General features: G+C 46.8%; 1 protein-coding gene across 4 annotated transcripts; it reads left to right on the top strand.

Moving 5' to 3' along the window:
- The first annotated feature begins 3,361 nt into the window (after positions 1–3,361).
- On the top strand, positions 3,362–10,712 carry AURKAIP1 (aurora kinase A interacting protein 1). Of its 4 annotated transcripts, XM_073316462.2 has the most exons (7): positions 3,362–3,489; positions 3,921–4,013; positions 4,134–4,199; positions 5,549–6,000; positions 6,454–6,495; positions 7,091–7,237; positions 8,704–10,712. In XM_073316462.2, the coding sequence occupies exons 2-6, from the start codon at positions 3,962–3,964 to the stop codon at positions 7,190–7,192; spliced, it is 714 nt and encodes a 237-aa protein (XP_073172563.1). In that variant the 5' UTR covers positions 3,362–3,489; positions 3,921–3,961; the 3' UTR covers positions 7,193–7,237; positions 8,704–10,712. The 4 variants fall into 4 exon arrangements, with proteins under 4 accessions (XP_073172563.1, XP_073172562.1, XP_073172564.1 ...); XM_073316461.2 differs by lacking the exon at positions 8,704–10,712 and having other exon boundaries at positions 3,363–3,489; positions 7,091–7,385; XM_073316463.2 differs by lacking the exons at positions 6,454–6,495; positions 8,704–10,712 and having other exon boundaries at positions 3,374–3,489; positions 7,091–7,385.
- Positions 10,713–11,553: the final 841 nt, after the last annotated feature.

The following is an 11,553-nucleotide window of genomic DNA, read 5'->3' as shown; positions in this document are numbered from 1 at the left end:
GGGAGGGTGAAAACAGAAAGCCTTTAGATGACTCAGCTCCTCAGAGACGAAAGAGGCTTAGGAAACAAATCTGGCACTGCAACTAATCACTCTGTGTACACTGAATTTCAGTGTTAAATCTAGCCGGGGCATTACAAGTGGCCTGGGCTACTCATGGCTCTTCTATGGCTGAAATAGCTGTACCTTACACCTATGGGACACTTTGTGTTAAATTCCTTCTTGCTATGCCCATGGGGTGGGGGTTCTGCTGCTGCAGCCCTCTCTGGACATGCTACATCTGCACACTGTCTAATGTTCTCAGTAGTCTCAGAGAGACTGGCGATTAGGTGAGTTCTACAGCTGCCCCTACAAGTGCATCAGGGCTGTCCCTAAATTACAACTCCTCCCTTTGTCCTCTGCCTTCTGCACTTACATCCTTCCCCCAGCTGGTGTAACTTCATCACTTCAGGTGATGCAAACTCTAAAATCTTGGTAACTACCCCCAAAGTGCTTGTCATCTAGGCTGCCAAACTATTACTGGATGGCACTGATGGTCAGTTGCTACTGCTCAGAACTACAGTCGGTTAAAGGCTCTGTGCTGTTAATCCAGTCATTGTAATGCTCTTCATGGTCACCTGAGGGTGTTTCAGGGGTCCAAATAGAAGCTATTTTTTAAACTCAGTGTAGTTACAGCTTTTCCCTTCACAAACACTCCCTCCTGTTCAGACATATCTAATTCTGCTACCCATTCATGCTGCCTTTTAGAGGGGGAGAAATGAAGCTACTGGTTGAAAACTGGTTCATAACCTGCAGCTGTGTGTGGTGGCAGCATGTCTACGTTCTGCTCCATAGACCCCTCATTCCTTTGACCGCCACTGGCAATCTGGAAGTGTCACCATATCATAATGACCTGTCCATGGTCCAGTGCTGTGATGCACCAACCAGACGTTGCTTGCTGATGGAATGTGTGTGTTTGCTTTGATTCACTTGAAGGAAAGGTGCAAAAGAGAAACTGTGGGATGGGTGGACAGTGCTTTTTTTCATGCCATGTAAAGAAGGCGCACACAGCTTGTTCTGCCTCCTCTGCGCCCCGCCCCGCCCCACCCCAACCCTCTTCCTCTGATTAGCATGGGTATTTCTTGCCTTTAGAAATGTAGGTCTTGTTGACCCTGGAAGAAGCAACGTTGACTAAAAAACTAGTGCAATCATATCCTAAGAAGCTAGAAGCTGCTGCAGTTAAGAAGGGTGTTTTAGTTGAAGGGTTTGACAGACAAAGCCATGGCACAAATGAGGGATATCAGCCCACAGTGTTGCATCCAGGGCCAATGAATATGGAGTACTGAGGTTAACAAGAGAGAGCCCTTCCTGGTCTCTCCAGTATCAGTTTAAATGTGGACAGGCTTCAGGCAGTCTGGGTTGCCAAACCCATCTTGGAGAAGAGCTTCCATGTCGGAAGCTGCCCCAAGGCTCTTGCTGGGTGGCCTACTGGTTGAATGTTAGCTCTGGACACAGCACCCTGGGCACGTTGGGCCACGGGTGGTGTAATATGAGGCCATCAATTCCTGTCGTAGGTGCCTTTTCCTCCTGCATGGAATATTCTCTAGAATTCAGCAAAACCCACCTCTAAGAAGTGCTGAACATTGGAAAGTCAACCCTGGAAACCCCCCTAACCACTTCAAGAAAATGTTTATAAATGTTCAGTGATTTTCTTCTGGGGTTTGAAGAAGCACTGATAAGGCTGGTGCCCAGAAGTCTTGTGCTCTTCCCCCAGGCTCTCATGAGACCCCTGATGTCAGTTTATTGTGAGAGGGCCAGCAACAGGCTCAGAAATGCCCACTAGAGTTAGGCCTGGCAAGAGAAGAATGACCCATTCCAGTGTCTTAAAGCCACACTAGAGCACAGACTTGACCAATAGTTTTGGGTATGATAACTTGGGTAAAATAAAAGAGTCCAATCTGCTGGGGTGACACCAAATATAGGCGGGAGATATAATCGGTAGTCAGTAGGTAGTGCAGGGAGACATCATCACAGGCGAGGGCTGCATGGGTGAGGGGGTATTTCAAACATATTCCCAAAGGAATTTCCCCAGAGAGGAATATTTTCCTCAGAACGCTCTGCTGTCATTCAACATCCCCATGCAGAAGCCGCTTCAGAGAAACATTGAAGTCTTGTCCCTTTGGCAAGGAACACAAGTAGTATCTGTTCTTTCTCCCATTTCTGTTATTCCCAGGCCAGAAGCACCATGTGGGAATGTAGCCCAAACATGCAAATGATGTGATTCCAGCCACTCCGCCACTGCTCAGGCTAGGAGCTAGGTAATTACAGAAATCCAGGCCAGCAGGTGCTTTAAGCGCTTCAGCATTTGGGTTTCAAACACCTGTGTTCAGTATGCGCATGCACACAGCTGTGTTCATGTGTATGTCTGGGGCTCAGACGTGTGCGTTCGTGTGTCTCTCTACTGTTCACCCGCGTGTGTCTCTGAATGGACGTGAATGTGTCTCTGTGGCTCAGCTCTGTGTGTGCCTATATGTGCATGCATCTGTGTTCATGCATCTCTCTAGGGCGCTCACCCGGGTGTGTCTGTGTGTGTCTGGGGCTCACCTTTGTGTGTGTGTGACTGTGTCTGGGACTCACCCTTGCGTGTCTGTGTGTGTGAATGTGTCTGGGGCTCACCTTTGTGTGTGTGTGTGAATATGTCTGGGGCTCACCTTTGTGTGTGTGTGTTAGTGTGTCTGGGACTCACGCTTGTGTGTCTGTGTGTGTCTGGGACTCACGCTTGTGTGTCTGTGTGTGTCTGTGACTCACCCTTGTGTGTGTGTGTTAGTGTGTCTGGGACTCACGCTTGTGTGTCTGTGTGTGTCTGGGACTCACGCTTGTGTGTCTGGGGCTCACCTTTGTGTGTGTGTTACTGTGTCTGGGACTGACCCTTGCGTGTCTGTGTGTGTGAATGTGTCTGGGGCTCACCTTTGTGTGTGTGTGTTAGTGTGTCTGGGACTCATGCTTGTGTGTCTGTGTGTGTCTGGGACTCACGCTTGTGTGTCTGTGTGTGTCTGGGGCTCACCTTTGTGTGTGAGTGTGTCTGGGACTCACCCTTGTGTGTCTGTGTGTGGGGGGGGGACACTCACCTTTGTGTGTGTGTGTTAGTGTGTCTGGGACTCACGCTTGTGTGTCTGTGTGTGTCTCGGGCTCACCTGTGTGTGTGTGAGTGTGTCTGGGGCTCTCTGCTGGGTCCTGTCTGTCCACCCGTCTGGGTCTCGGGGGTGCCAGCCTGGCCGCCTGCCTAGCCCACGTGTGTCCCCCCGCCCCGCCCAGCGGCCATCCGGACTGAGCATGCGCAGTACAACCTAGGGCGCACCCACGGCCAGGGGGCCGTTTATGCTGCTACACCGGCCGGCGGGCCTGGAACCGCTGGGGCCGGAACGCGGGCGCTGGGGCGCGGGGCCGGGCGGGCCGGAGCGTCGCCGGAATTTCCGGGAACCGCGGGGCGGCCCGGGCGGCGGGCCTGAGATGGTGAGTGCGGGCGGGCGGGCCCGGGCCCTCGCCGCTGGGGGGATGGGAGGCCGGGCCGGGGCGGGCCGGGGCGGGGCGGGCTCGGCTCGGGGAGCCCACATGCAGCGCGGGGCGGCGGCCTATTCCCCGGGTCCCCGTAGTAAAGGGTCATGGGGGGCCGCGGCGGGGGGGCGTGACCAGGGGCGCGGTTGGGGGGGCGGCGGCGGCGGGTGGGAGGCCTGGCGGGGGAGCGGTTGGGGGGGGCGGCGGCGGCGGGTGGGAGGCCTGGCGGGGGAGCGGTTGGGGGGGGGCCCTGGCGGGGGGGCCCTGGAGGGGGAGCGGTTGGGTGGCGGCGGCGGCGGGGGAGCGGTTGGGGGTGATCAGGGTGGGTGCCTGGTTCAGTTCCTTCCAGTTTTGTGTAGTTCACTGAATGAATGTTCTTATTTTGGCAGTCCTTACTGGTTCTTACAGAGGGAAGAAATCAGTAACAAATATGTTGATATCACGACTAACTTCTCAATTAGCGAAGGCCTCACGATTTGCAGGTAAACAGAACAGGGAAACTAAAATCCCCCTGAGTGCGTCTGTGTTAGAACTGCTAGTGCAAAACCTGATTTTGAAGTTTTCAGAGGTAATTAGACTTCCAGAGTTTCTTTTGCCCGCAGGCATTACAAGTCAGGAGAGTCAGTCGTTTGTGCTGAAGAACAGTAGGTCACTAATCCTGCTGATTGGTGTGTATTGACACTATTGTGAGGTTTTGCCTTAACTTTAATTCCCCTTAAGATCATGTATAATGTATTTGGGAGCAGGAGGGTTGAATGCTGAGATCTTTTCAGGTTCTTAGGATCTTTCTAGATCTGACTTTTTTCCTACTCTAGATGCGGGGGTAACCTCTTTAGCTTAAATTTAGCTGGTTGAATTGTACCCTTTTCCTTAAGGTAAAGTGCACGTTTTGCCTTAGTTCAACTCATGGGTAAATTACAGTTTAACGTCTGCATTCTTTAGTGTTAAACTGTTTTTGAACATAGTGGTCCAAATAATTATTTGAAATTTCCTGTGTATTTGAACTATGGGCCCACAAAAGCAACATCAGTAACTATATACTGTAGTTATGCCACTGTGGTACATTTAAGCCAGGTTTTTCCCTTTCTGCCCCTCCCTAGCCAAACACATGCCATGGACCTGATTTGTCATCCATCCCCTCTCTTGGGTGCACCACTAGGAGCTCCTCCAACACCTGAGTGAGGGAGAGAGACAGAGTTAGGCTGGGATCATCCCATAACCCACCCCTGATGCACTTGGCCCCAGCATTCCATTCTTTCTTCTGGGGAAACCATGAGATGCAGGAGTCTTCCATCTCCTGAGGAGTGGGAGGGGAAAAGAGATGGACTGGCCTCCCCTCAACAAGACCCGCATGCCCATATCTTCCCAGAGACAACATCCCACTGCTGCTGCAGGCTACTGTAGTAGAAGTCTGTGTTGCAATCGTGAAGGTTCAGGGTTCAAACCTGGCCAGTGGCGCACGATTTGTGGGTTGTTACAGCTGTACACAATAGAATGTGTTTGTCTTTTTCTTTTGAATAAACAAAGTAGTTTTTTGTATGCAATTTTCTATGTTAACCTAAATTACTTTTTCTTGCAAACTCACCCACTCAGAAGTTAAGAAATGCCAGTTTTATGCCTCCCAATGTACTTTAATTTGACCCCTTGTGCATATGCATTGATACAGTCTTTAATTACGTGATTACGCACTATGTTTTCCACATGACCCCTACCTCATTCAGTGAACAGAATGGATGCACAAGGGGTGGAATTACAGTTGCACAGGCGAGAGTAAATTTAAAAAAAGAAAAGGAGTACTTGTGGCACCTTAGAGACTAACCAATTTATTTGAGCATGAGCTTTCGTGAGCTACAGCTCACTTCATTTGTAAATTTGGCTTCCAAATGCTTGAATTTGCAACCTAAATAACTTTTAAAGTAGCTTTTTGGGTGTAATTTTAATATTTAGCTATTTTAAAGGTAGACACTCATGTTATGTGTTCTTCAAGAAGTTTAAACAAAACTTTTGTTTTTTTGAGGACATTTTTTGCCAAGATCAGCGTCTTCTGTGCTGTGCTCTGGTCCCACATCTGCAAATTACAGCACACAACCCTCTAATAAGAATGGAGCTCAGCCTCAGCGCTGGTATGCACTGGACCCTGAACTGGAAGAAATTCTGATCCCCAGAAAAATGTCCATCAGCCCTTTAGAAAGCTGGCTGACTGTTAGATACTCCCTCCCTAAAGTGGAGATCATCAATGTTCATGAAAAGCTAGGTTATGAGCCTACCCAACAATATGACTGTCCCCCATGTGAAGGGGGAGCTGATGTGGAGGAAGAGGAAGGAGAAGTCAGCACTAACAGGGTTGAGTGTAAGAATGTGTTGAAGATCCGCAGGAGGAAAATGAATCGGCATAAGTACAAAAAGCTGCTCAAACGAACGCGTTTTTTGCGGAGGAAGGTACTAGATGGTCGCAGGAAGAAACGTCAGGTGAGATTGGGATCAACAGAGGCATATTTTCAAAAAGTGGCTGGCACTTTCTTTAGATATAGCGAGCAGTTTATGTGGTGCTTTTAATCTAGAATTGACTTGTGAAAAACAGCAGCAATCTGATTGGAGCAATTCCAGTGCATTGGGCTGGTGGCTTTGCAGATCATGCTGGTTTCGGAACCCTCTGAACTTTTTGGTTTGTTTTTTGATCTGGATGTCCTTGGCCAATTATTTAAAATTTGTGTAGCTGGAAGGAGATGTATTAAACTTTGAATGATACATCGCTATGCATGGTGATCTATCTTGACATTCAAATAATTTGAAAAGATGAATGGTTACGACTTCTTCAGTGGATAAAAATAATCTCTTGACATAGGCACCAATGAGTAGTATACATGCCCAAGATGTATTTGGATAGTTGGTGTAATAATCATCTTCTACCTGTCTTGCCAGCATCCTCAACTGATGTGCACAGAACAGCCAGTGTCAGCAGCTGTAAGGAGAAAATATCACACTGCACTCCTGCCCAGAAGCATTTTACTTTCTAGAATGGGGTAGGAGGGAAGGACATGGGTCCACATTCAGACTGGTGGAGGCAGATGCAACTCCATTGGTTGTATGGGCTACTTAGCTCTGCCTTTCCATAGCCCACAGTTCTTCCATGCTTCAAATTTTCATCCCTGTTCTAGTCTTTCTCCCACCACACCTGTCCTTAGAAGGTGTTTGTGTCTTGTTAGTCCCAGTTAACCCCTTCAAGTTTAAACAGCCAGTCTTAAAGGTCCCATTTCCTTTCTTGATCCCTACTGGATACTAGTTTTTTTAACATTTGAACTCGTTAAATATGTCTCCGTTTTCAGTATTTCTAATGGAACATTTCTAAAATGCAGTTATACGGCATTTGAAATGCATTTTCTGTGATTAAGAACTGGAGCATATTCTGAGAAGCGGGATAGGCTGCCTAGGTAATGTACTGCTTCCTTCATACAGATAACACCCAGCTTCTCTTTAGGATACTTTTTATGCAGTGGGGTGTCTTGGTTTGAACGTGTCACTTCCAAGAGAGCTCACAGTCGTCCCTTTTTCTTTCCAGGCAAAGTTTGAAAAAGATCTGAAACGCATCTGGAGGAGAGCTGGGTTGAAAAAGCCTTCTGAGGGCTGGCAGCTGCCCAAGATATTTGTGAGAACTAAATGACTGGAACACCTCAAATGTGTTTTGGCATTTAATTGTAATTAAAAGGTATTTAAAATAAGTCAAAGTTCTTTTAACTTTGTTCTGAATGATGAGTCCAGAGGTGTGTAGATGTTTAAAATCTTGGTGAGGAGATCATTCCGAACCCTGTGCAATACTGGCTGTTGAAATAATAAAATGCCATTTGCTGAAAAAAGCCTGTGGGCATAGTAACTAAAAATGAGTTAAAAATCAATTTGTGGGTTCATTCGCTCAAATCAGCCCTCTGTCTCCCAGCGCCAGCCCCTCTATCTAGCTGCATGGAGAAGAGAGGGGAAATAGAGCAAGTAAGGTTCTGAATAAAATGACCCAACCCACAGGACTTGCCAGTTCTGAGGAATATTCTCATGGAGTTCCAGTGAGAGCCAGATTTGGACTAATTTGCTGTGAGGGACTGAAATCAAAGCTGATCCAGCTGTTCTCAGTTTTCTTAGTGCAAGGCATAAGGCAGAAATGATTCTGCACATGCCTTCCTCCTAGATCAGGGCCTTTTTGTATTGGTAATAAGTCCTTGAAGTGTAACCACCCTAGCACATAGTCTCCAGTCCCAAATGGGGGTATGAATGTGGTAGGCTTTGTTACCTTGGTGGAGATGGAATGAGAGAGTCACAAGTGTGATACAATAGTCTTAATGTGACGGAGGAAAGCATTCCCTGCTGCACCAATGGCCTCTGAGTGTGAGAGGGACTGCACCTCATACTGGTGCAGAAGACAGGGTCATTTGACCATCACATATCAAATGTTCCTGCAGGAGAAGCTCTCTGTTGGTTGTAAAATAGTGGCATACTGCCTGTTACATACCTGGGAGGCTTAATGTCTCATTCTCATCATACATCCTGCTACTTGCTTCTCAAGACAGCCTGTGAACAGCATTATTTCTGTAGCAGAGTTGGGGCAGGAGTGGAAGTTGCATTAATCAGCATTACAAAATACAATGCAGTTCCACTCGCTTGAAGCCTCAGTGTGCACCTTCTTCAAGCGAAAGCATTCAGCAACAGTCCTGAAGAGAAGAAGCAACTAAAGATTTTTATTTGTATTCTCTGAACCATTTTTAGTGGGGGTCCAGAGTCCTGGTTTCTGGTTTTGGCCCTTCTTTGACTTGCACGGGGGCAAGTCACTTTCCTTCTCCATGCCTCAATCTTTCCATCTGTGAGGTGAAATACCATATCCCACCAGAGACAGGTGATGAAAACAATTAGAGGTGATGTCCTATGAAAAAAGATGGAAAAGACTGAGGTATTTGAGTTTGGAGGGGTTATGTTAGAGGTATACAAAATAATAAATGGTGCATAGGTGATAAATTGCATGCTCCTGTTCCTTCCTTCATAATCCAAGAATAAGGGGACACCTGATTAAACCAAAAGGCAACAAAATTAAAAGGCAATAAAAGAATATACTTCTTAAGTACATTGGCCTGTGGAACTTATTGCTACAAGGTAACATTTTTGATTAATTTCTGTTGTATCCTTCTGTAGGTCATCTGCCAATGCAACCAAAAGACACCTGCTACGCTTCTTGCTGTCAGTAGATGGTAGTAGAGTCAAGGCTCTCTGAAACGCCATAGGAGTTGTAGTAGGAACCTGCTGGCTAATTTTCTAGTTCTTGTATTTTAAAGAATTGGTGTGTGTGTAAAAATCATTATTCTTGACAGAAACATATTGCTATAATGAGAGGTTTATTAAATTGATCAGAGGGTAGCCATGTTAGTCTGTATCCACAAAAACAGTCAGGAGTCTGGTGGTACCTTTAAAGACTAACAGAATTATTTGGGCGTAAGCTTTTGTGGGTAAAACCCCCCACTTCTTCAGATTAAATTGAAGTGACCCCTGAGAGACATGCAGAACTAGAACATTGCTACGGTTGGTGGGTTTTCCAGACTATAGGCTCAAGTCTGGTATTAGCAGGTGACTTTGATCAGCGCTTTAAAAACAACCCCCTGCCTCCTCGTAAAGCTTTAAAAAGGGCTACAGCTGCAGTTCTTTTTAACCAACTCAAATGGGGCTGTTTTCAGACTATTCCTTCAGGGCGCCAATCAACAAGGGGAGCACTTAACCCTCTGCCTTAAAAGGTCCCTATATATAATGATGGCTCTAGACTTCAGGGGCATGGTTAATATTCAGCAGGCACCCAGGGGTCACTAAAGAGTCTGAATGTGTTACAGTGTAACTGCACAACAGTGCCTTGCTGTCGGGTCCTTTCAGTCTGGCCTGTCTCTGAGCAGGCTCCTAGAGTATTAGCTCATTTGGAGTGAGGCCCTTGGGGGTTTTTTTATCCCTTCATGCTTATTCCTATGGGCTGTGTTCACAGCTCTGTCACTCCCGTTCCTGCTGCTTTTGGGACTGGCTCTTAGGCCTCTCGCTTATTGCCCTCCTGTCTGAACAGTCAATCTGTGTGTTTCTAGGGTGCTGGTTGCTGTGGTATCGGGGGTGGGGGGGGAGAGGTCTTCAAAATTACAAGCAAAAACCTGTTCCAAAAGACTAGCTGCCTCCTATGCCTCATTTAACACAGCTGTGCTGCTGTGATGTTCTCTGCTCTTGCCAGCCTGAGCAGACAGAATCCTGTGACTCCTGCTTTTAATCCAGAAACACTGATATGCCATCCCATCTTCCAGCCTAATGGGTGTGTGAGTGATTGGAATGTGGCACCTGGTGTGAGGTGCGTGCGTCCCTGACTTTCCCTGTGATAGTCTGTGGAATATTGATAGTGGTGCACAAACACGGTTGTACTCTCCCTCTTTTTGTAACTCGGCAGTGAACATACGGAGACTGGCCATGTACATCAAATACCCATGGCCATCTTAACCAATTCCCCCTCTGCCCCCATTTTACTACTTCAGGGGGTGCAGAGTTGGGGTCATGGCTTTGTGGGTTGTTCTGATCTCACTCTACCTTGGAATCTACTGGGCATGCCATAGGAAAGAACATAACATGCAAAGCTCTTTAGTCTTTGGGTAGGAGAGCAATGTCTGTCATTGTTGCACTGCCTGCAGTAGTCACTCTGGAAGGCTGTGGAACACAAAGCAGTTCACTGCCGTCATGTCTGGTAGCTCAAGAGTGGAGGGAGGGGACGTGTCATATTCTGGGATTAGCCCAATAGCGTTAAAGCCACCTCTTGATATGACAACCCAGTTCTTTAACACCGAATCAGCTGCTAGGAAAGAATTCTGAAACACTTGAAGTTCCATGGCACAGACCTCATGCAATTCTTCTTCACCTAGGAGAGCTGGATTGTTTCGTTACAGGGCAGGCACCATGTTACAGCTGGAGGTCTCTGTAGTGAATTCCATCTCTTCACTAAGTATAAGTCTGATTATATCTGCCCTCTAAATCATAGTTCAGCACATATAGTCATCATCTTTACATCTACTAAACGTAATGGCAGCCTAATCTGCAGGTATATGGAAGTACTGTGTAATTTGCAATGGTGTTTACAAATAAGCCCCAGTATGTTCCTATATAATTAAAGGCTGGAGACAAGACATTTGTGCCCTGCTCTTAGTTGTGTATTTTTTTTCTAGGTGGGGTCGCATGGTTAAATCATGGTTATCCTAAAGCAATGGTTTTCAACCTTTTTGCATTTGCAGACCCCTAAAAAATTTCAAAGGGTGGTCCGAATCCTTTGGAAATCTTAGACATAGTCTGCGGACCCCAGGCTGAAACTCACTGTCGTAAAGCATGGTTGAAGTCTCTCATGCTGTGTCAGTGCCAGACACTATAAGGACACACAGACACACACATTCACACTCTCATTCTCTCTGTGTAATCCTCCACCAAGATTAAAATCACCATGTCCTAGCTCGCTCAATCACAGATCAGGTTTTCTACTCTAATACAGCCCTTTATCCTTTGGGTTAACCTCGTCCTGCTCTTGTTGGGGAGGAATAGATGAAAGAGAGTTCCCCATATTTGTCTGTAGGGGAAGCACCAGCACATAATATTCCATTCTGGAAACGTTATGAACTTCTACTGGCTGGAAATATGTATACACCTATATGTGTATGCACCTATATGGTAGCAGCTGAAAGCCTGTGGAAGGACATGCTTTGACCTTTATCCGACTCAGATAAATCAAGAGGTTTCAAGGATTCTTCCTTCATCTCCCTATTATGGTTGAAAAACAGCAGGAAGCTGCCAGAGGAACCCATACTAAGTATTCCAGAGACTGGAGCTATTCAGGGAAGACAACGTGATGGATGTTTGAAACTGGGACTCAGACATTGCTCAGGAAGGAGCTCTGAAAACTGGAATATGAAACCAATTATATGCATGGACCCCTTCCTCCCCCCCCAGTGCTTGGGTTATGTGTGCTTGAATACAGAGAGCAAA

Source organism: Lepidochelys kempii, chromosome 18 (genome assembly GCF_965140285.1).
Source record: "Lepidochelys kempii isolate rLepKem1 chromosome 18, rLepKem1.hap1, whole genome shotgun sequence".
Classification (NCBI taxonomy): domain Eukaryota; kingdom Metazoa; phylum Chordata; order Testudines; family Cheloniidae; genus Lepidochelys; species Lepidochelys kempii.
This window is presented reverse-complemented; position numbering and strand designations above follow the sequence as displayed.

Bases quoted from the DNA above. Each gene is read 5' to 3' on its own strand.
- AURKAIP1 (XM_073316462.2), top strand. From the start codon at position 3,962: ATGTTGATATCACGACTAACTTCTCAATTAGCGAAGGCCTCACGATTT. The intron at 4,200-5,548 runs GTGTGTATTGAC...TGTTTTTTTGAG, and splicing joins GTCACTAATCCTGCTGATTG to GACATTTTTTGCCAAGATCA. The intron at 6,001-6,453 runs GTGAGATTGGGA...CTGTCTTGCCAG, and splicing joins GTCGCAGGAAGAAACGTCAG to CATCCTCAACTGATGTGCAC.